Here is a 24,426-nt window from a genome sequence, read left to right as displayed (position 1 = left end):
ATAGCAGAAGTTGATTTTTTTTGTGATTGATTAAATCCTTTGCTTCAGTATATGGTGGAATATTTAACTTCTGAATTGCTTTATCAGCTGTGTATTGTACTTCGCTAAAGCAAGGCGCAGACTTAAATTGTCACTCAATATAGGCTTAAATGTCTAAATCATTGTAGAATACAAAGAAAGCTAAATTGGAAATAATTGTGTAATGTGATGTAGATTGATAAGGAATGGAAAAGTGATCATTGAATATAGGACACAGAAACTATTCAGCTGGACCCATCCACCTTAGAGTTCACTCAACATTTGAGCCTCTTCTCACCCTTCCTCAACTCACTCAGTGAGCATTGCTCTCTGACTCTTTTCCCTCATATGTTTATTTACCCATCTCCCAATACATCTACAGTAATCATTTCAATAGATTGCTGAAGCAGTTAGTTCCACAGTCTCACAATTTACAGATAAGGATCTTAATTCCCAGTTTGATTACTTGACAATCAACCATTTTGTATTGACAGCCATTGGTTTTCCTCTTCCTCACATGTGGAGAGGCTTTCTCTCTCTGTGGCTATTCTATCAAAACTAACACAAAAACCCTCTATTAACCTCCACTGGGTTAGTCCTTTTGCCTGTCCTTTAAAAAAATTCAGCTTGTTCACCCTTTCTTTTCGGCAAAAGTTCTACAGGTAAACAATGTGGTTTGATTTGGTGTGATTTGTTCTTGTACATGGGTGAAGAAAAATATCACATTCCTTTCTTGGGGCCATCATATCCTTTTTGTAATAAGATGACCAGCATTGTTCATGTGTGGTCTAAACAAATTCAACACCAAATTTCTGCTGAAAGCACCATGATTCTGTCGTTTCTTTCTCTATTTTCTCTTTTACTTGGGATTTCATTCTGATTGTTACCTTTAGTCAAATGTGCACTTGCATTCAACAATCAATTCCTTCCTCTGCCCCAACGAAAAACTTACTGGTCATAATATATGTGACCATTATCTTTTTATTGCTAAGATGTAATGCTTAATTGGTAACATATATCTGCACATTCATGAAAGCTCTGCAAGATTTTTTGAGGCCATTATTCAGTACTAACCATCCCCCACAATTTGGGATCTTACAAATTCAGAAAATGTATTTTTATGCAGAAATTGTGTTTTTGATTGAAGATAACTGATTAACACTTGTGATCCCAGCAATAATTCTTTGAATTTATAACTTTTTCAAGTTTCAATGACTATCGTTTACCCCAGTCTCTATCCTTTGCTGTAAAGCTTCCCATTCAGCTCCTTGCCTCTGATTCTGTACGCCCTGTCAAATTTTTCCAGTGAATTATTGATTGTTATTTTTTTCTGAGGTTCTGCCTACATATGCGATGTAATGCTGGAGCCAGTCCTTTTTTAAAAAATTATTTGTGTTTACTTAGAGACACAGAACGCTAACAGACCCTTCTGACCTAACGAGTCTGCGCTGCCCAATTACACCCATGTGACCAATTAACCTACTAACCCGTACATCTTTGGAATTTGGGAGGAAACCAGAGAACCCAGAGGAATTATTTTCATTAATTTTATCAAAATTGGCACTTCTAATCTCAATTTCTGAAGTTACATCCTCTTGATAAATACTTAAATTATTTATCGTGTCTGCCATTTCAAGATTGTTGCCTTTGATTTGATCCTACGCATACCTTATTGTCTTATTTCTGTACAGACTTACTTTTATTATGAGTCTGTAGAAGATTTTACCAGTTTTACATTCCTTTATTAATTTAAATTCTAGGTTCTTTGTTGCCTTACTATATTCTTTGTCAGTTCCCTCTCGACTTTACTCTATTCTCCTGTGCCATGTGCTCCCTATAAGACCATTTGCTTATTACATGACTTTTTCCTTCACCTTCAACATTTCCCTCATGTTTCCTTTATTAGTTTACGCTGTTTCATCCAGGTTTAGGCTTCTCCTGAATTGTACGGAATGATCCATTTCCTGTCATTTTCAACAATATTTTGAAATGTTTTATGGTGCTGTTCTACAACATTGTTGCCAATATTTCCCTACTTCGGTTCACAGCCCCGCAAAATCAGCTTTTTTCAGACTTTGTCATTTTGGCCTTTATAATATTTTACTATACTACTGTGCAAAAGTCTTAGGAACATACCTATAGGTAGGGTGCCTAATGCTTTTGCACAGTACTGTAGTAATTCAATGTGTGCACTGTTCTACTGCAAAAAAAAATTCATGACATATCAGAATCAGGTTTACTATCACCAGCATGTGTCGTGAGATTTTTTAACTTAGCAGCAGTACAATGCAATTCATAATATAGAAGTAAAAAGCACAAAATAAATTAATAATAACAATAATAAATAAATAAATAAATTGCAGTATACATATATTGAATAGATTAAAAAATGTGCAAAAATCAGAACTACTGTATATTAAATATAGCTGTTCCTGAATCGCTGAGTGTGTGCCTTCAGGTTTCTGTACCTCCTACCTGATGGCAACAGTGAGAAAAGGGCATGTCCTGGGTGCTGGGGGTCCTTAATAATGGTTGCTGCCTTTCTGAGACATATGTGATTGATGATAAACCTGATTCTGATATAAGTCTCTATTGTGGACTGAGAGTGGGAAAGGGGAAGGGAGATGGTAATCATGGTTGGGAAAAGTGGAAAGGAGAGGGGAGGGCGTGGGAAGCTCCTGAGAGATAATTCTGTAATGATCAATAAACCAATTGTTTGGAATCAAATGACCTTGTCTGCTGTCTCTGCATCATGCCACCCCCTGCCCCTGGTACTCCTTCTCTGCCACCTGTTCCATACCCCTCCCCTGACACTCCACCCTCACCATTCCCAACATTTGTTGCTCCCACCAGATTTACAAACTTGCTCTCCGCTCCACGTTGACAAATACAGTACTGTGCAAAGGTCTTAGGCACCCTAGCTATATATAAGTGCCTAAGACTTTTGCACAGGACTGTATATTTTCATATTATGGTAACTAAGGTATATTTTGTCAGCAATTGTTTAGATATTCCCTTATTTTACTTTTCTGCTCTACTTCTTTTCCCTAGGTCTAATAGTTTATCCGCTCTTGTTGAATTCCTTTCATCGTGGGTCAGAATGGGATCTGTCCACACAATAAAAGCACTTTTCCCTTTCGCCTTTAGCTAAATTTTCCAACAAATTAACCAACCATGTTTACTATTCATTGCTTTTTACTTACTTTGTTTGGATAGTTCTTCCTCTACCTTCCTCCCACAATTAGGTGTTCTGTAGATTACTACCATTAGTACATTTAATACTCTATTATCTTTTATCTCTATTCATTAGAAGTATATTTCTGTCTTACTAATAGTTTCTTTCGACTTCTATTATGTTATCACTATATTAAGCTCAATTACTCCCCTTTTCTTTCTCTGCTTCCCTAAAAGAACTGTAGCCTACAGTGTTTAATTATCAGTTCCCATTTTTCTGTAGCCAGTTTTCAGCAATCTCTATATCTGGTTCTTCCAAAGCAGAGGTATTTTTGACTTCAGTTCCACTGTTTTATCACAGAATCCATAAGCATTACATGATGAACAGTTGAACTCATTCTAAGTTGCATTTCCTTCCATTTTATTTTCAACCATCTTTCACTCTTCTATTCTGGAACTGCATTTATTCCTGGGAAAATCATGTCTTCCCTTGGTCTGTAATATAATTGCCTTTCCCATTTCGTTCATATTTTAGGCTTGTTCCATTTTACAAACATATCTTGCAAGTAGGAAGGCTTACCTGCACTGCTTTAACCCCCCCACTGCTACAATATTTGTTCCAAATCGCAAACCACCTTGATTTGGAAGTATATTGGCGGTCTTCCATCTTTGCTGAGGCTAAGTTCTGGAATCCCTACCCAACAGCACAGTGTGGGTAGCTTCACCAGAATGAAAGCAGCAGTTCAACAAGATCACTCACCTTTATCTTCTCAATAGCCAAATAGGGATAGACAATAAATGTTGGTCTTGCTACTGACATCTAAGTAAATCATTTATAAAAATGTGGCTGTAAGATTGTTTTCCTTGATACCCTAATTTAACATTGCTTTTAACTCAAGATATTTTCAGAGCAGGACATCTTCCCTAATCCCTCTTCTGCCATTTCTTTCGTTTTGATTGTGATATCTAGATTTTCCAAATTCCTCTCCTGCTGTCTTGTGGTCTTTCTCACTCTAACATCAGGTAGGCAACACATGCTTAAATATTATTGCTCATGGCAAGCTGGAATGCTGCCTCTCACCTAATTAGAGAACTATCCTGACATTACCAGTTTTCTATTTTTCCGTTCATTTACCGGCTTCCTGAACCATGATATCCGGGCCTCTCTCCATTGTGCCCAGTCATTCTGCTGTCTTCCTCCTCGTCCTCCCCAGAGCAAATACAATGCACCAGATGAATAAGGCCAGATGCTCCAGGATTCCTCCTAAGTCATCATCCAGCTCCTTGACAATCCATCCTCACCTTTCCCTAAATCTCTGCATTCCTTTAGAGTGTCATTTTGCTCTAGATAATTCAAGTACAGGAACAGACCCTTCAATGTGGTTGGTCCATGCTAACCAAAATTCCCAACTAAGCTAGTCCCAATTGCCTGTATTTGGTCCATATCCCTCAATAACTGGCACATGCGTGTACCTGTCCAGGTACCTTTCAGAGAATATCCCCTCTCTCATCTTTCATCGAGTCTAATTTGTTTGCAATATAACGGCTGTGGGTAAGGATGAATGAGGACAGAGACATTTATGACATGTGGAAATCTGAAGTAGTCTTCTTGTTCAGTCATTCTCACTGTAGCATTGACACATAACTCGCTTTGTCATTGTTGATTAATCTTATTTTATGATATACTGACAATCTGAATTAATGTTATGAATATGAGTTATATTAAAAATAAGCATTATTTTAACCCTGTTAATTAACTGACCTTCAACGTTCCTCCTTTATGCTTGGTGTGATGTCACTTGACTAACACAGACCTCTCTACTTCATCAGGGGTCTCAATACTTTTGCAAGTTTACTCAGGCTTTGCCTCCTATAGTGCTAGATTGCAAAATTTACTCCAATTGTCCGCTATTCTCCCATCCAAGTTCCCCATCAATCTCTTCAAATCAGGACAAGTCTGAGTGGTCACAGCTGTATCTCCAGCCACAAAGTCCTGTACTCCTTCACATCCTCCCTAAGCTCCATTGGCTTTTCATGGCCCAGTGATTTGATTTAAAGTTTCTCCCTGTTACTTTCAAATCTCACAGCCTCTCTTGCTGTATTACTTCACCCTCGCATGCCCCTATATAGCCACTGTTACTTTATTTGCCACGTTCCTAATCTTAGGAATTTGCTCTCCAGGACTTACCTTACAGCATCTACATACATTCAAAAGCTGCTCAGACTCCATTAGCTTCTGCCTTCCACTTTGTCCTGACTCATTAATCTCTTTCCAGAAACCAATATTTCTTTCTTCCCAATGCTTTGCAGTATAAGATATTGAAGAAAGGGAGATTCTAAACGTATTGCCATTCTGTGGTTATAAAAGGTATTCACCTCTCCGCCCCTCCCCCCCCCCCCGCCCCCTGGAAGTTTTCATGCTTTATTGTTTTCTAAGATTGAACCACAGTGGATTTAATTTGGCTTTTTTTTTACACTGATCAACAGGAAAAGACTCTTTCATGTCAAAGTGAAAACAGATCTCTACAAAATGATCTAAATTAATAACAAATACAAAACACAAAATAATTGATTGCATAAGTATTCACCCCGTTCCAATCAGCAACTATAGCCTTGAGTCTGTGTGGATAGGTCTCTACCAGCTTTGCACATCTGGACACATTTTTGCTCATTCTTCTTTACAAAGCTGCTCAAACTCTGTCAGATTGCATGGAGATCATGAGGGAACAGTCCTTTTCAAGACCAGCCACAAGTTCTCAATTGGACTAAGGTCTGAACTCTGACTTAACCACTCCAGGACATTAATTTTGTTTCTTTTAAGCCATTCCTGTGTAGCTTTGGCTTTATGCTTGGGGTTATTGTCTTGCTGGAAAACGAATCTTCTCCCAAGTCACAGTTCTCTTGCAGACTGCATCAGGATCTCCTCCAGGATTTCTCCGTATTTTGCTACATTCATTTTATCCTCTACCTTCACAAGCCTTCCAGGGCCTACTGCAGTGAAGCATCCCCACAGCATGATGTAGCTACCACCAAGTTTCACGGTGGGGATGGTGTATTTTTGCTGATGTGCGGTGTTTGGCTTATGCCTAACATAGTGTCTAGCCCGATGGCCAAGAAATCAATTTTAGTTTCATCAGACCATAGAACCTTTTTCCGCTGACTTCGGTGTCTTCCACATGCCTTCTGGCAAACTCTAGCTGAGATTTTCTCAACAGTGGCTTCCTCTTTGCTACTCTCCCATAAAGTTGCGACAAGTGAAACACCCAGGCAACGGTTGTTGTATGCACAGTCTCTCCCATCTCAGCCACTGAAGTTTGTAACTCCTCCAGACTTGTCATAGGTCTCTTGCTGGCCTCCCTCACTAGTACCCTTCTTGCACGGTCACTCAGTTTTTGAGAACAGCTTGCTCTAGCTAGATTTTCAACTGTGCCATTTTTTTCCATTTCTTGATGATTGACTAAACTGTACTCCAAGGGATATTTAGTGACTTGGAAATTTTCTTGCATCCATCTCCTGATGGGCTTTTCAAAAACCTTTTCATAGTGTCCTTTTGTCTTCATGGTGTAGTTCTTGCCAGGATACTGTCTCACTAGCAGCTGGACCTTCCAGATCCAGGTGTATTTTTACTACAATCAGTTGAAATACCGTGACTGCACACAGGTCTCCAAAAACAGATCCCCTTTTAACTGATTATGTGACTTCTAAAACCAGCTGGCTGCACCAGTTGATGATTTGATGTGTCATATTAAAAGGGATGAATACTTACGCAATTATTTTGTGTTTTATATTTGTAATTAATTTAGATTATTTTGTAGAGATCTGTTTTTACTTTGACAAGAAAGAGACTTTCTGCTGATCAGTGTCAAAAAAAGCCAAATTAAATCCACTGTGATTCAATGTTATAAAATAATAAAGCATGAAAACTTCTGGGGCAGGGGAGGGGGAGGGTGCGAATACTTTTTATAGGCACTGCATATTTTATAGTACAGATCTATTTTTGTTCTTCCCATTATGTGTTGCTAGATTTAATTTTCAGAAGTTTTGGAAATTAATTGGTTCATTTTGTAATGTTGCAACATAGATAAACATGTATGTACTAGCTGTGTGGTGGTGCATTGCTGAAAGTCATTATGAAAAACTTGATGACATTTTGTAATGTAAGATTTATGCTAAGTGTATATATATTACTGTATTGTGTTTACATATGCAACCCACTTAGAAAATATTATCTTCTAATATTGTACAATAATATTTGTATTATTTTATTCAGTGGTTGAGTAAAGAAATTATCCTTCCTCAGAATTTGACATTTATATTTCTTTAGACCTACCTATTCATCATGACTCTGGCAGCAGTTTAATGAGTGTGTGACTGCAGAATTTATCCTGTGGATGAAAATATATTGAACATCTGAAATTTTGTTGCTGTCCACAAAAAAATTGCAGATGTAAAATAATAAAAAGCAGAAACAAAAAAAAAAGTTTCAAAGGGAAACAAGTGTTAGCTGACTAAACAAAGCCTGATCTCAGAAGAAATTTTTATCTGAGAATTGGCTAATAAGCAACTTCACTCTAGAAGCTGATTAGGTAGCGTGAACATAACGTTATTCACTTTTCAAAGTAATCAATAATTGTAATAATTAAAATTGATAGCAGCAAATAACTTGGCATGAATCCACTACTAGAACACAGATTGCATATTAGCTTCAGAAATATAGGCAGTAGTGTGGAACACTTATTCTCCAATTTGGTTTTAGCTGTGCACAAATTGCTTTAGCAGTATCCAGCTGATTTAGACCTTTGCCTGGAGGTGTACTAGATTAATTGGAAGCTACACATTCATTGCTTGCAGAATGGACTCTGTAATTGGGGAAATTTGTTAATGCCATTTATAAAATAGCAATACAGTTCAGTTTTCCTGATAGCATTTCATTAAATAAATCTGATATTTCACAGGCAAATAACATTGTCTTTAGGTTCCAAAACCTATTTTGTGACATTTTATCTTTTAATTTCACATAGTTTCGTTAACTTTTTTGTGGGGATACTTATAACATTATGGGTATGAAAAATTAAGCAATGATAGTTTAATATTGAGGCTTCAAGGGTTATTGTAACACCTGGTATTCAGCTGATAAGAGCAGGAAGGTCTCGAATTTGACATAGAGTCTTATGCAGAAAGAATTAACTGATCTCACCAATTCTTTGGCAGATGACGCAGCATTACACCACAAATGTATTTATCCTTGGAGCTATCTGAAAATACTCACTAGCCAGACTGCATTTATCATGATGCATTCTGTTTAGGTGACCAACACAGACTTATTTCAAAACTGTAATTGTGTCTTGTTCATAAATACGCAAATTTGAATCTATTTGTCTGTTTGTAAATATCAGAATGAGGCTATTATGTTAAATAGCCATCAGCTGAAATACCTCCAAATAAAGGCCAGAACTCCATTTCCTCCAAAAAATTATGGAGGCTACAAGAAAGTTATGAGAGCGGGGTGATTACTGGAAATACTGCTTAATTACTGGACCATTAATTACAAGAATAAAAAACATTCACTGGAGGATTTCACTACCCTCTAGTGAATGCTAGAATTTGGCTCTATTAGAACAAGAAAAAAACTATCATCTGTAGAACTGGACACTTAGCTAAGCTCTACATTAATGAGACCAATTCTCCCCATATCAACACTGTGAGAGAACACTCAGATGTATATATAGATATCATGTCATGACCAGCAGAGATTTCTAAGTACCTCTAGAAGAGAAACTATCCAGATAATTTGTGAGTGAGTCATGATCAACCTTACAAGTGGAGATATTTATCACTGTGTGCTGGTCCTGACACATTCTATTTATACCCACATGGTTAGGGGATAACATAAAAAATACAAACCAGAAATAGAGAGCGGAGAAAATAAACCTCTCCACACTTTCTACATTGCATATGTGCTATAAAAAGACCATAAGATATAGGAACAGAATTAGGCCACTTGGCTCAATCGACTCTGCTTCACCGTTCCATCATGGCTGATTTATTATCCCTCACAACCTCATTTTACTGCATCTCCCTCTAACTTTTGAGGCCCTGGCTAACCGAGAATCTATCAATCTCTGCTTTAAATATGCTCAAAGCCTTGGTCTCCACAGCCATCAGAAGCAGTGAATTCCACTGATTCACCACTGATTCAGATCAGAAGAAATTCCTTCTCATCTGTTCTAAATGGACATCTGTCTATTCTAAGCCTGTGCCCTCTGGTCCTAAACTCACCCACCATAGGAAACATACTCTCCGCATCCAGTTTGTTTAGGCCTTTCGAGATTTGATAAATTTCAATGAGATTCCACCCCTCCCCCTTCTAATCTCCAGCGATGACAGGCCCAGAGCCACTCTTTTCTTAGATAAGAGGCCCACAACCGCTCACAAAAGTCGAAGTGTGGCCTGACCAATGCCTTATAAAGCCTCAGCATTATATCCTTGTCCTTATATTCTAGTCCTTTTGAAATGACTGCTAACATTGCCTTTGCCTTCCTCACCACTGACTCAACTTACATAACCTTTAGGGAAATCTGCATAAGGACTCCCAGGTGCCTTTAGACCTCTGAGTTTTGTATTTTCTCCCCATTTAGAAAATAGCCCGTGCCTTTATTCCTTCAACCAAAATTCAAAGTGCAAGAAGTGCAAAGATTGGACAGCCAGTAGCTCAGTTAAGAAATACCAAATAGCCACTCTTTAGGACAGTAATGTAGGGATCATGGCTCCAGAAGAAAGTAATATCCCTACTCCATCCTAGTGCAGTGTTATTTGTACCAACTAGACTTTTGTAGTTGTTGAGAGTTGGCAAAAAGCAGAATTTCTGGCACTCCCCCTCTATGGCCTGAAAATTAAATAAAAATTGCCATAGTAATTCTAGGTAAAGGCATCACTTCAAGAATCCTTGGGAAGTCTGCCCACCACTGCCATTTGCACACTTATGTGGGATTTAATATTTTAATATTGATGAGCCACGATCAGGACCGATAAACGGTCTCGGCCTGAAACATCAACCGCTTACTCTTTCCCATAGATGCTGCCTGGCCTGCTGAGTCCCTCCAGCATTTTGTGTGTGTTATTAATGTGCTAAATGGAATCAATTGAGAACTGATCTGGTAGTTCAAAAACTGGGAATTCACAAGGCACTAAGGACCATAGTCTGGAATCCTCTGGTTCAGTGTATTGTTCACACCCCATTACTTTCAAACCAAAGAATCAACCCTAATTCATCGAGGAGTGAAAAAGGGCATATGGGAAGTAGAACCAGGTGTATCTAAAAATGATATTATTCCAGCCTAGTTAAGCCACAATGAGTTTTCTTGTTTATTTTTGAAAGTGCCACGTGGTAGGATGGTTTCTAATAAATACAAATAAATAAATAGTAATGAACAAACTGTGTGGTAAATTGGATTGGATTTGTCTTAAGTTTTATGAATAATGTTTTATGAACAAAGACACAACCTTCCTATAAGATTGTGGGGGGAAGGCCGGAGTATGGGGTTGAGAGGGATAGTATATCGGCCATGGCAGAGCAGACTCCATGGGCTAAGTGGCCTGATTCTGCTCCAGTGTCTTATGGTCCTGTGGTCAATGCAAGTCTACTTGCATATTGAACAATAAAAGCAACATGCAACAGAACTAAATGATCAAATAACTGAAGCACATGGTCACAGCTCTGCTGTCCTCCTATGTCCGCCCCTGAAATGGCAATGCACATTTAATCAGTTAACCAGAAAAGGGGGCTCCAAGAAATTTCTCCTTCTCCATGAAAGTGGGCCCCAGCATGTGAGTGTTAAAGACAAGGCTGAAGTATTCATAACCATGATCAACCGTATGTGCGAATGGTTATCTATCTTGGAGACACAAGTAACCGCAGCTGCTGGAAATTGGAGCAAAAAAAATGCAGGAAGAATTTAGCAGGTAAAACATCTGTGGATGCCAAGGACGGTTGACATTTTGGGTTGAGCCCTTACATGAGGATATATTGGCTTATTCCTGAGATAGTGATCATCATGAAGGCACTTGGAAGTTAAGCTGATTCACTCCATGTGATGTCAAAAAATGGCTGAGAGCACAAGAAATGGCAAAGGCCATGGAACCAGGCAACATCTGAGGATCTGTCTTCAAGAACCAATTGCACATTCCAATACACTTAAAACACCAGCATCAGCTTGATAATAAGGAAAATTGTCCAGATAGAAATTATTCATAAAATGTAAGGCAATTCCAATCCAATTTACCACACAACCAATCTACTCCGATTTATTAGCATAGTAATGGAAACCATCCTACCATGTGGCACTTTCAAATAAACACAAGTAAACCCAGCAGGCCATGCAGCTAACCTGAAAAGCCAGTCTTTGTCTATTTATATATGATTTTTCATAAATTCTATTGCATTTCTTTTTCCCCTGTAAATTTAAAATATACCTAAGTAGGACTTTTTCAGCTAATCTACAAAACATTGTACAGCATGTCAAATCAAAAGAAGAATTCTGAAACAATTTATTAAAAATTAAAACCAAAATTGTAAGGCTGAAAAAACTATTCATCCCCTTTGTGGTTACTATGCTAACTTTCCTTAGGTGAAATATACTGTATTACCTTCACTCATACAATTTTTTTGATGTAGAAAATTGGAGGATTACCTGTTTTCAATTAATTCACAGGAATAAATAACCCCTCTCTCTATCAGGTCTAACACAAACCAAAATGAAGACAAGTCAGGGGAATTATAATAGAGAAGCACAGAGCGAGGGAAGGGTACAATATCATCTCAAAGGTACTGAATATATCTCCGAACTCAGTGCAGTCCATCGTGAAAGAGCAGAAAAAAATATGGAACCACAGCCACACTGCCTAGGTCAGGCTGTCCCTCTAAATTTAGTTACTGAGAAGAATGGCACTTGTAAAAGAGGCTACTGTGACACCAACCGTCACTCTGAGCTGTGAAAATCAGCAACTGCAACTGGAGATGAAATTCATGGCTCCTCAGTTTCTAAGGCCTTGCACAAAAGAAGGGTATTTATGGAAAAGTGGCAAGGAAGAAGCCCTGGCTAAAATATAAAAACATATCCTTGCCTGTAAAGACTTTCCAAAGCATCACTTAGAAGAAAATGTAAAGATGTGGAAGAAGATCTTGTGGTTGGATGAGACTGAAGTGGCATTTTTTGGTCTCAACACTAAGTGATATGTGTGGCGTAAATCTAACATTGTGCATCAGCCAGGGAACACCATCCCTATTGTAAAGTATGATGGAGATAACATCATGCTATAGGATCATTTTTAGCAGTAGGGATTGGAAATCTGGTCACGAATGCCACTAAATACAGAGATAAAAACCAGCTAGCCTCTGCCAGAAAGCTTAAACTGGGGAGGAAGATCATCTTTCAGTAGGACAATGGCCCAAAGCACACTGCCAGAGCAAACATGGAGTGGCTTCAAAGAAGAAAATTGATTCTTTCTGAGTGGTCCGGTCAGATTCCTGACCCGATCAAACATCTCTGGCAAGACCTCAATACTGCTGTCCAACACCGCTCTCCAACTAACCTAGCACAGCTTGAGCAATTTTGCAAGGAGGAAAGGGCAAATTTTGCGCCATCACAGTATACAAAGCTAATAGAGACTTATCTAAAAAGACTACTGGCTGTAATAGCTGCGAGAGGTGGTTCAACTAAGTACTGTGCAAAGGGGGATGAACGGCCATTCTTTCAGGTTTTGAACTTTTAGTTTTTCATGCTTTACAATTTTCCCCTTTTTGGTGTTAAAAAGGAGGCAATTCCACCAACAGGCTGGAATTCTTCTCAGGAGGTTGGCACTGGCCAGCTGTTCTAGCACAATACATCTATCACTCTTGCAACTGATGCGAACATCACCCAACATTCATTCTTACACTTTCACCTAAGCTGGAGTCACTGGAAATATTCAGAACCCAGATAGACTTCTCTTCTTACTGAAGCTGGTGTCAAACGAAACTGCTTTTTTTGTATGAGTCAGAATCTTTAGGGTAAAAAATTCAGATCAGAGCACAAAATCAATGTTGGGGACCAATCACTGAGGGAATCAATGCTTTATTTATGATGTCCTGCTTTGACAAATGGAATCAAGTTCTCCCCCCGCCCCCCCACCACTTTTCTGAATAACACAGTTACTGCTGTTTTAAGCTAGAAGAATAGGTATTGTTTTCAGATGAGATATCCAGATGAACCGGTCTCAATGGAGGTAATATTTCAAAGGACAGGAATTCTCTTCAGAGTTCTGAGTAATATTATCTTTCAAATAACTAATGAAAATAAAGAAATATAAGATTGGAGCAACACACACACAAAGCACTGGAGGAAGTCAGCAGGCCAGGCAGCATCTGTGGAAACGAGTAAACAGCTGATGTTTCATTCTTGGACGGTGATGAAGATTTAACCATATAATCATATAACAATTAAGATTGTTTATTATCATTCTTCAGAACATAAGTGTAAAGGAGAACAAAACAATTGTAATTCTGGATGTGATGCAGCATATAAAAGACTAACCATAAAGAAAATAAAAAACACAAAACTACACAATAAATATAAAAGCAATCCTATAAAACACATGCACAAGTAACTGCAAGTATACTTAGATCGATACAATATACTCAGACTGATATACGGACATAAAGTATTGCTGGGTGACGTGGATGCAGTGCTGGTCGTGTGGGTTAATTGGTGAAAGTGTTGATCAACTTGATGGCTTACAGGAAGTAACTGTTTTTGAGTATGGCGATCCTAGGGTAGGTGTTAGAAACCATAGAAACTACAGCACAGAAACAGGCCTTTTGGCCCTTCTTGGCTGTGCCAAACCATTTTCTGCCTAGTCCCACTGACCTGCACACAGACCATATCCCTCCATACACCTCTCATCCATGTATCTGTCCAATATGTTGTGTAAAATACCTGATTGTTGTGTATGTTGTGTAAAATACCTGATTGTTATTGCATTGTCGTTTTGGAGACACACCAAAGTGCAAGTTTGCGGTTGTATTTCCCACATAGCAATGACTACACACTACATTTAAAGTGCCCAACCTTCACTGGCTAAGATGTATTTAATAGGATGTTCTGCTGTGGTAAATAACATTTAATTTCTTTTTTCTTCTTTCTGAATGACACAATTCCCAACTACCCCAGAATAAATATTGATGAAATTACTGTATTAACAATTGTTAATATATCCAATGAAAACATAATCAGCAGCATTTTGTTTGTGTTGCCTGCAAGTAAACATGCTCCAGCAGTTTGCTTGGCCATGGTTAAAACTGCTGAATATACGTGACAGGAATAAATTTCAGAAAAACTCATAGCAATGGGGCTCAACAATATTCAGATCTGGTATAACCAGCAGCAACTGGCTGTTTTTTTTAATATTCTGAAATACCAGACTATAAAAGAAAAGTTAATGGTTTTTGTGGTTCGTGGACATCAATGAGGCTGGGCCTATTGTTCAGTTAATTTAATCTGTCAGTACGTCTTACATGAAGAATTAGGTGCCAACTTGATGGAATGCTGAAAGCTTCACCGAAGTCTTAATTTAAAATGAACAGTACTGTTATTGTCAGCAGTTCCAGGCAAGGATAACTGATGATGTATTTAACTCTGGCTTCAATTCTGCATATATAAATAACACAGCAGCCCAAGGTTTAACCCAGCAAAGATAATTAACAAAAATCAATACTGAGAGCTCTTGTCGCTGTTTCTTCCCATCTACATGATACATCAGAGGAAATGGCACTGCACATTCGAACACATACAGGCCCTAGAAAATAATATCGCATTGATTGCTGCAAATGCAATTAGTTTAAACTTCACTCCGCATATATTAAATCACAGAGTACAACTTACTTTATGCTGAAAAGAAAAATACAAGGTGAGACTGCTGTGGTCTATTTCCTTTTCCATAATATCGACCTAGCAAGCCTCTCACATTTTTGCAGCTCTGATACAGTTCTCATTGCCTTCGCCCTTGTGGGTCTGATATTAACATTAACACTGCCCAAACAAGGCCTAAAATGTCAAAAGACTTCACCTTTGGAGAATTGCACTATTCATCTCTTGACCATTGTGGGCAGCATATTGGCAGCAATGGGAGCTCCAAGAAAGTTGGAGTTGTGACATTTTAGAAAAAGGTAAAAAAAATGTGAACTTTAACTATGCAACTGGTGGTGTAAACCCAGTCACAGAAAAGACAACAGCATCCTGCTTCTTCCTACACCCTCAACTCCATTGTTACAGGAAAAGCAGGTGTTCCTCCAACATTAAAATGGCGTATAAGAAAAGATTCAACAATACAAGTACCAAAAACATTGTTTTTATTCTGATTGCCGAATTATTTAAGGCAAGTATAAAAAAATGAAAGCATTCAATATACACTTTACATAAAATAAACTAGATTACAGCATAAAATAAGTAACCAGGCAACTGCGCAAGTTCTTCCTAAATCTGGATAATTGTAAACATTTAAAACTGCCAAACTAGTTCAAGTAATAAACAATCACAGATGTCCTCTTGTATGGGTGGGTGGACGGGGTTATGTAGGCTATGGGGTAATCAGCCATTCAATATCATAAAGACATTTTTTTATTCACAGATGCTCATTATTTTCCATTTCAAACCTGTACATTATATACACAATCTAATGACCCTCAGAGCCCTCTGCTTGTATAATCTTCACAATAACAACAATGCAGTGGACATGTGAATACAGTTAGCACACAGATGCATTTAAATAGTGTTTCAAGGAGCCATCAAGTACACATAAACATTGTACCAAAGTGTCACTGTTACAGTTAGCCTCTCCGGGTCTACAGAATCTGTCAAAATGTCATACACAGTTCAAGGGAACACCTACCCAGAACAGTATGTTCTATAAAACCAAGCAATTTGTGTCTTTTATTGATAACACTTTCAGGAAACAGAAACGTACTGTGACAATTGCCAACAATAACCGACCCTGCCGTTGTGAGCCTGGTTACCAATACAAAAAAAAACAAAAGGTAAAGAATATATCTCAACAAAAGTTTAATTACAGCAACATTTGTAACTCAGTTATAAAATTTGCAATTTACAAATATGAAATGACTGGTTTTGCCTGACATCAAGGCATTTGAATTCAACACCATGGAACTGATGTCTGTATAAACCTCTTCTTCACGTGATCCAGTCACATGAGTATAATTCAATATACACTCAAGATGCCATCACTCCCTGCCAAAGACCAAGACAAAAGGATTAGAAGGAATTACAAGCAGTCCGCTAGTCCCCTTAGGGAGCAATGAATAGATCATAATTAGAATTAATTGCCCTAACATAGGGTAATGAGTGGCTAGCAGCCTATTTAGCCATGGAGTCATATAACTCTACACAAAGAAACAGGCACCTCAGCCCATCTAGTCCATGCCAAACTATTATTCTGCTTAGCGTCATTGACCTGCACCTAGACCACACTCCTCCTCCCCACGTACCTATCCAAATTTCTCTCAAATGTTGAAATTGAATCTGCATCCACCACTTCTGCTGGCAGCTTGTTCCACACTCTCAGTGAAGTGTCCTCTTCTGTTCCCCTTAAACATTTCACTTTTCACCCTTAACCCATGACCTCTAGCTCTAGTCTCACCCCAACCTGAGTGGAAAAAGCATGCTTGCATTTACCCCATCTATACCCCTCTGAATTTTGTATACCTGTCAAATCTCCCTTCACTCTCCTTAGCCCTACTTGCATGTGTAAAGAGACAAGAATATTTTGAGCATGAATTATGCAAGTCCATACTTATGAGGGGTGATTGATAAGTTTGTGGCCTAAGGTAGAAGGAGATGAGTTATTAACTTCAAACTTTCTGCATAAAGTTGACCTACATGTGCATGTAATGAGAGCCATATAACTCATCAACTTCTACCTTAGGCCACGAGCTTATCAATCACCCCTGCTGTGGACACTTTCTGGAGGACCAAGATCCATATGCTCCACGACCTCTGGACTAAGTGTGTAAATGTAGGCGGGGACTATGTTGAAAAATAAATGTGCTTGGTCTTCTAAAATTGACTCCTTCTACCCTAGGCCACGAACTTATCAGTCACCCCTCGAATGTTACAAGCAACAAGTTGAGTGAATTAGAATAAGCCTCAAATGCCTGCGGACTGTATTTCAATTGGAAGGTTGCCTGGTAAGTAGAAACCTCACCTTCTCTGTGCAGGGAAAATGGCAGATGCAGAAGCTTGCGCAGCCACCTGCTGACCGGCAACAATGGCAGCGGATGTCAGCCCTGCAACAAAATTTTACAGAATTCACAATTAGCGGAACATGTAGACAACTGATGAAAGCAGTAATTCAGAAGACTAACCAAAAAGGGAACCCAATCGGGAATAAATAAATGTTTCATTGCATCTTCTGAAAAAAGGAAACATTGGTAGCTTAGTGATTGTATTCTAATAAATAAATAAAGGCATCCGTTAGTCTTGCGAAACCACGGATCTGCACCTGGAAAGTCTTCACTCTCCAGGGCGCAGGCCTGGGCAAGGCTGTATGGAAGACCAGCAGTTGCCCATGCTGCAAGTCTCCCCTCTCCACGACACCAATGTTGTCCAAGGGAAGGGCATTAGGACCCATACAGCTTGGCACCAGTGGCGTCGCAGAGCAATGTGTGATTAAGTGCCTTGCTCAAGGACACAACACGCTGCCTCGGCTGGGGCTTGAACTCAGGACCTTCAGGTCGCTAGTCCAATGCCTTAACCACTTGGCCACGTGCCCACGATTGTATTCTATGGACTTCTAAAGGGTAAATGTTCATGTGCGCATCCAGAACAGATCCACCCTAAATGAAAATCCTGAATGAAGTCCACCAGCTCTCCCCAATATTTTCATGGTATTTGCTCTTGGCCTTGGATTGAGGTTTCAAATCAGGGACATTTAATGAGTCAATATATCTGGAAATAAAGTCACTCCTGCTGTTTTTAAGTTATACATTCAGGATGTATATTGCATACATTTCTCTGACATTAAGTGTACCTATTGAAACCGGTCCAAAGTTATGTTGTCATTTACATCTTATACTATTTAGCCTGTTTCTCCTCTCTACCTTTTCTCCAGAGCACTTTACCATGGATGCTAGTCATCCTCTGATAAGTTGCCCAGATGCCACCAGGAAGTCGGAACACACTTCAAAACCAAATTGAGAGTAGGCCTATTTTTAACCACCAGTCAAAAGCAATTAAAAAGGTAAAATGCCACAAAACAGAATTGGACATTTGCCATGACCTCTGAGTCAACATCACACTTGCTGCCCACAGCCTGTTGTGCTGTACAGTGGGGAAGCTGCGATCAGAAACCCAGCACAGTAAAGAGCAAAAAAAGCTGCCTTTCCATTTCAGGAGCTTATCTTATGGTGAGGTTCTGAAAGAACAACTTCAGAATCATACAAAAATAAATTTTAAAGATTTTAAATTAAAAATAATTAGGAATCATGTCTTAGAATCAACTTGACATGAAATTAAAAGGACGTCAGTAGAAAGTGAAGAAAAACACAAGAAAATCCAAAATAAATCCTCACAGTTCCTATGAAGGGTCATCAAACTGAAATGTCATCCCTGCTTCTTTCTCCATGGGTGCTGCCTGATTTATTATTTACAGCATGTTTTACTTAATAATGATAGGAATCATACGCTTAACTTACAAGAACTGATATCTATCAACAACATATTTATTATATGCTAGCTTATCTTCATCAAATTGAAAAAAAAATTAGTGGCTCAATTAGGTGAATACCTTGATATGGGTCATATTGGCCTGGTATTAGTGGATAGCCCATTCCAACATGGGTGTGGTGATGGGTGTGAACGTGTCGTTGTGCAAAAGGTGAATGGCGTTCTCTTTCTCGCTCGCGCTCAGCTTCCCTTTCACGTTCAGGCGGAGCCTTTTCAGCAGGCTAGAGAGAGAAAATATTGCACCAATTCAGAAAATGTACAGTTCTGCAGATCTGACTAATTAAAATATAAATTACCATTTCCAACTCATTGGGCTAAATATTGAGATCATACGCATAAATCAAGATGCGCAATTTAACATTCTCTGTTCGTGCCACTGGAATGAGAGCAAACTGGGAAAAAAAATCACACAATCCTTTCTTTGAACAAAACCCTTCTGAAGAAATATGCAAAGAGAATGAAATTTATTTAAATGAAATGATAAAAGATGGTACCCATTTACGGAGCAGTTGTCTGTGAATTATGATGCATATGCTAGTGGCTCTGTAGAGTGTGATGATATTTCAAATCTTACTATGCTAAAACCTTAACTATAAATGGTGCTCCCAAATACATACTTTTCTGATTCAGCTATATGAAAAAAAGAAGTTACGTTTAATGCTTAAAAATCTTCCTTAGAAATTGGGTAACACCTGTTTTAGGTGTGCTCTTAGTATTAACACATACTCGGTTCACTTACAACCATATTGCAAAATTGGCCAAAATTAAGTTTGAAACAGCATCAAAGATTACATCCAGAATCAAGTGCTAATATGTGACCCGTGCTGTTAGTGACGAGATTAGGCTCAATTCAGTGCAGCTGAAAACACTCCATAGCAATCACAAGGGCATCCTCTTAGCGGCAATCAAGCCGCAGCAACACTGGCTGCCAAAGAGAAAATGTTTTCAAAGAAGTAGGAGGTTTTGTGATTCTCTGAAAGGGGAACTGAAATCCTTGTAGCAGAGAAAGTTGGCAAGTTCCCAGTTTTGTCGTGTATGCCAGAGGAAAGGAGGAGACCCACTTGGGCCACTGAAAAACTCAGCAAGAGCCTCAGCATTTCTACTCAGACTGAATCCTAAGCCACTGAGTGAGGTAACCAGACATTTTGCAATCTTACATGATACATTATTGTGAACATCACAACACTGTTCACAGATTTATCCAGAAAAATACATTTTCAGGAACACCTAAACAAACCCACACTGTGTGACTTCATCCACCTGCACAGACAAAGCTAGCCTCACTTACACTGCCTCACACTTAAACAGTTACACACACTCATTCCCCCCTCCACCCCTTGCTGTAAAGACATTAAGGTTTCAAAGAAAAGAGAATCAATAGCTTATTCAGTGTCTGTTCTGTCTTCCCTTTAAGCCAAAACCAGAAGGATCATGAGGGGAGTTATCAACATTTAACAAGTGGGGGAGAAACTGCATTATTCTTTTGGGCAGAGGAGCCAAAGAGGTCCACAACACTTGCTGAGCACCTCAAGGGAGTGTAAACAGTAAAGCATCACTATGATGACTACATTGCCTTTGATTCAACCTCCAGCAGGCATCTTTGTTTCCATCTATATTGTGCTAGTACTTTAATTATTTATGACTTAGCTTCTAAGCATTGCTTACTCTTTACAAGCTGTCGAATGGAGCCTTCTGAATATCAGAACCTCATCACTCTGAGCTGGAGGAGAGGCTGGGTAAAGAAGGCAAAGGCAACAACAAGTTATTCCTGATAAACCATCTCCAACATTGCACTGTCTGGAGTGAGCAGATGAAGCGAGAGGGAGGTCACAGGGAAATAAGGTAGGCACTGAGCTGGAGTGCAGAGCAGGCACGGGTACTGGGGAGACCATGCTTCCATACAGCTCTACAGGACTCAGATGAGGGCCTCAATTGTGAGTTTACATCGCCAGATCAGTGTTGATGAACCCTCAAGACATCAGAATCGGATTTCTTATCTCTGACATACATCGTGAAATTTGTTGTTTTGTGGCAGCGGCACAGTGCAAATCATAAAAACTTACTTTAATTTGCCAAAACAAAATAAACAAATAAATACACAAATAGTGCAAAAGAGGAAGAGCAAGAGAGTGTTTGCAAACCATTTAGAAATCCGACTGCAGAAGGGAAGAAGCTGTTACTAAAATGTTGAGTGTGTATCTTCAGGCTCCTGTCTCTCCTCACTCTTAGTAGTAACAAGGAGAGAGTATGTTCCAGATGTTGATGGATGCCACCTTTCTCAGGCGCCGCCTTTTGAAAATGTCCTTGATGGTGTGCCCGTGATGAAGCATATCGTTAAACCATTTTGACCGAATGCAGGAAGTGACAGGTGCAGTGAAGACTCCCTACCCAGAGATTTAGTAGGTTCTGTCAGGCCTAGAGGCCAGGACACTTCCCCTCTCCCGCCTCCAACATGTTCCAGATATCAACCACTCCGTGTGAAAGACTTTTCCCTTAGATCCCCTTTCAATCCCTTTTATGGATTGAAAGTGACAGAATCAGGTAAGAGGACATCAGTGAGAAAAAAAATGGCTGCGCAAATAAATGTGCCACTAAGTTCACCTCAATCACTTGTTGCAATTCTACTGTTGATACCTCACTATGTATCTTGAAATTGCCAATGTTGCTACGGCTTAACATGAATCTCAAATGGAGACTCACGAGAGTTCCCATTGTTGAGTGACTGTGGCCCTCACTGTATTTAAAGGTTAGTGTCTTACATACAATTCCTTACCAAACTGATCAACGTGTTGTGATATGCTGTATTCTCATCTGCTGTGGGATAACGCAAACTATTTACCGAGGAAGTAGGCAAAGGGATTCGAGAGTTTCACCACTGTTTCGATCTGCAAAGTGGGAGTGATCTGATAAATGTGTTTTTGTGCAAAGTTCATTGTTGCATCATTGCAAGGTGTAGATGTAATGAGATTTTATGGGTCATCTGGATGACGAATTTGTTTGTTACGTTGGAGCTAGAGGCTGCAGCTGAGAGGATGATTTGGTCTGTTCTCTTTCATTTTGTAGGCTCGTTATGAAAAGTTATCTCTTAACAGGGACTCTTAACATTTGTTCCGTGTGGCCATTGCATGCCACAGTTGGGTGTGGAAGCTGAGTAGTGACAGCCCCTCCTCCCAACTTGTAGTCATCTTCTCCTTCCCTTGCTCCTGCTGCTCTCTTCATGGTCCTTAGGCTCTGGGACTCCTTCCTCTTCTTCTGGCACCAAATGTTCCCTTTAGCATGCAAGACAATGCGGCTGAATCTTCTGCATTTCTTTGGCATAAGGTCAGGGCACCTGTGACCTTATGCAGGCAACAAAATATCAACTATGATGAATATGGTGCTTTTCACTCCAATCCTGGTACAAAAGTTCCTCTCTCACTTGCAGTTACTGTGGTAGGACTGTGTGCTGGTGTGAATGCCCAAGGAAGCAGACTGTAGTCCTTGTGTTTGGATCCATCCTTCTGGTCAGTGCCAGTTGTCGAAAATATCCTGCACTGCAGATTTCCTCAGGATGAAGGAGTCAGGTCTGCTTTCCAGAAACATGACACACGCCACAAGAAAATTACTCTTGTGATTCACAACCAAATGCGTATTTGAGTGAATGGAAACTTTTTCTCGGTCCATAACCTGCTCGGGTTATGAAGTCCTTGAGGTCACATGAGAACAGACAACGGCTGCCTGCCCTCTTGTGAAGTCAGCAAAGCTGGCAACTTCCAGTGACGGACAAGCTGCCAACTTTTCACTTAAATCAAGATCATTTCAATTGCCCCTCTTGGGGTATCTGAGTGATCTGTCTGAGCAGCAAATTGGGAGGTGTGTGACAGTTTTGCTGCAATCACTTGGCAAAGCCCTATGGCAAGAACACTGAGAGTCAACGTGGCTTAGGCCTCCACAGTGATACCAGTCCACTGAATGCCACATTTCTCTGTGACATTCACTGAATGCCACATCTCTCTGCGATGACAATTTCAGAAAGCCTTTGCCTGTGAAGGGATTGCTCATCAGAGAGGTCCAGGTAGGATGCAGTATGTCTGAAGTCACTGTGTGAGCAGACTGTTGGCATGGTTTTACCTCATGCCCCAATGTTACTGACCTACCCTGGGAAGCCATGGGCAGCACAGTGCCGCAGTAAAGGGCAATGCCCAGGGTTTCACTGCTGAGTCACCTGTGGAATAAGTATTTCAGCAGCTAAAAGCCAGAAACAGAAAACACTCACTGTTAGTTGCAGCACACTCTGTAGACTTTGGAAGGTGTTTGAGCAACCTGTAGCCACTTCTGATGGTGCCCAGTCAGGTCTCCTCACGTCAGCAGAGTGTTCCTTGAATAGCAAAAAAAGCAACAAGCTATCGCCATGTACTCCGGGTTCTACTCGCCTGTTCAATGAGGCTTCTGCTCCAATTTATGTTGGGATGAGCCAAAATGTGTGTTATGTGAGTAATGCCATCATTAGGTGTGCACCTGATGATAGGAAAACATCACAGCCACTGAACTGAAAAGCACCAATTTTGTGTCAGGCGTGAAACGATCACAACCCAATCTGCTCTGGATAAACTTGAAATTGGACCGTGTAGCGTACAAAACAGGGACTATCCAATCCAATTTCTAAGCTTGCGTTCATTAATAATTTGCCTCCAAAAGTGTAGCCTTGGAAAGCATACAAAAATAAATCAGGAAAATGTAACAGAGCCATGTGTTAATAATTTATCGTGGCCAGTCCAGATTTTCTTTCATGCATTCGACTATGGACGCAGTTATCTTCAAGTCGTACAAACGTAGTACAGCATGCAAGACATATGAAAATCAATCGTAAATGACTTGATTTATATCCTTTCTAAGTTTATGCATTGGCTGAATTTTTATGATGCAACAAGCCTTTGGCCTGAGCTATTCCCCAAGCCTGAACATTCTTGGCAGGCCTGCATTTATCCTACTCACCCCTGGAGACTTGCTGCGGTACTGACTGGCATGTTGCTGAAGTAGATCTAGTGCCTTGGACTCAGCCGCTGGTTTAGTGCTTACATTGGGACTTGTGCTTGATTTCTCTGTTTCCTCTCGGCTGGACATCTTCCCATAGACGGGGTAGTGAAAGCCTGGAGACAGGTATGCCCCTGTGGATTGGCAAGAGACATGGTTGCATTTTGTCCAGCTTGGTTATGAAAGGGGGGAATGTAGCGCTCACATGAGCTTTTTTCTCACCTTCCAAATTCTGATAGAGGATCTTTGACCTGAAACATTAACACTTTTATCCCCCCACATATGCGGCTTAGCCTGCTGAGTATTTCTAGCTTCCCTGCTTTTATTTTAGATTTCTAGCATCTGCAGTTTTTTTTTAAATCTTGTAATTGATTTTCCTGTTTGCATTTACAAGTTACACACTGTGCAGTGCTTTCTATTACCAGGCATTTGTTTTATTTTTAAACCT

The 24,426-nt window shown here is 39.6% G+C and overlaps 1 protein-coding gene across 8 annotated transcripts in view; it reads right to left on the bottom strand.

The window, feature by feature from the left end:
- Positions 1-15,590: 15,590 nt before the first annotated feature.
- znf608 (zinc finger protein 608) overlaps positions 15,591-24,426 on the bottom strand; it is an 82,436-nt gene continuing 73,600 nt past the window's right edge. For 6 of the 8 annotated variants that reach the window (XM_072281486.1, XM_072281480.1, XM_072281482.1 and 3 more), the window contains 5 exons: positions 23,940-24,112; positions 23,221-23,322; positions 19,027-19,186; positions 17,446-17,527; positions 15,591-16,472 (listed from right to left, as the gene is read on the bottom strand). In XM_072281486.1, coding sequence (XP_072137587.1) covers positions 16,466-16,472; positions 17,446-17,527; positions 19,027-19,186; positions 23,221-23,322; positions 23,940-24,112 — 524 coding nt within the window. In that variant the 3' untranslated portion in view covers positions 15,591-16,465. Of the gene's footprint in view, positions 16,473-17,441; positions 17,528-19,026; positions 19,187-23,220; positions 23,323-23,939; positions 24,113-24,426 lie in introns of those variants that run through there. The other 2 variants (XM_072281484.1, XM_072281485.1) reach the window with 2 other exon arrangements.

Source organism: Mobula birostris, chromosome 17, assembly GCF_030028105.1.
Source record: "Mobula birostris isolate sMobBir1 chromosome 17, sMobBir1.hap1, whole genome shotgun sequence".
NCBI lineage: Eukaryota > Metazoa > Chordata > Chondrichthyes > Myliobatiformes > Myliobatidae > Mobula > Mobula birostris.
This window is presented reverse-complemented; position numbering and strand designations above follow the sequence as displayed.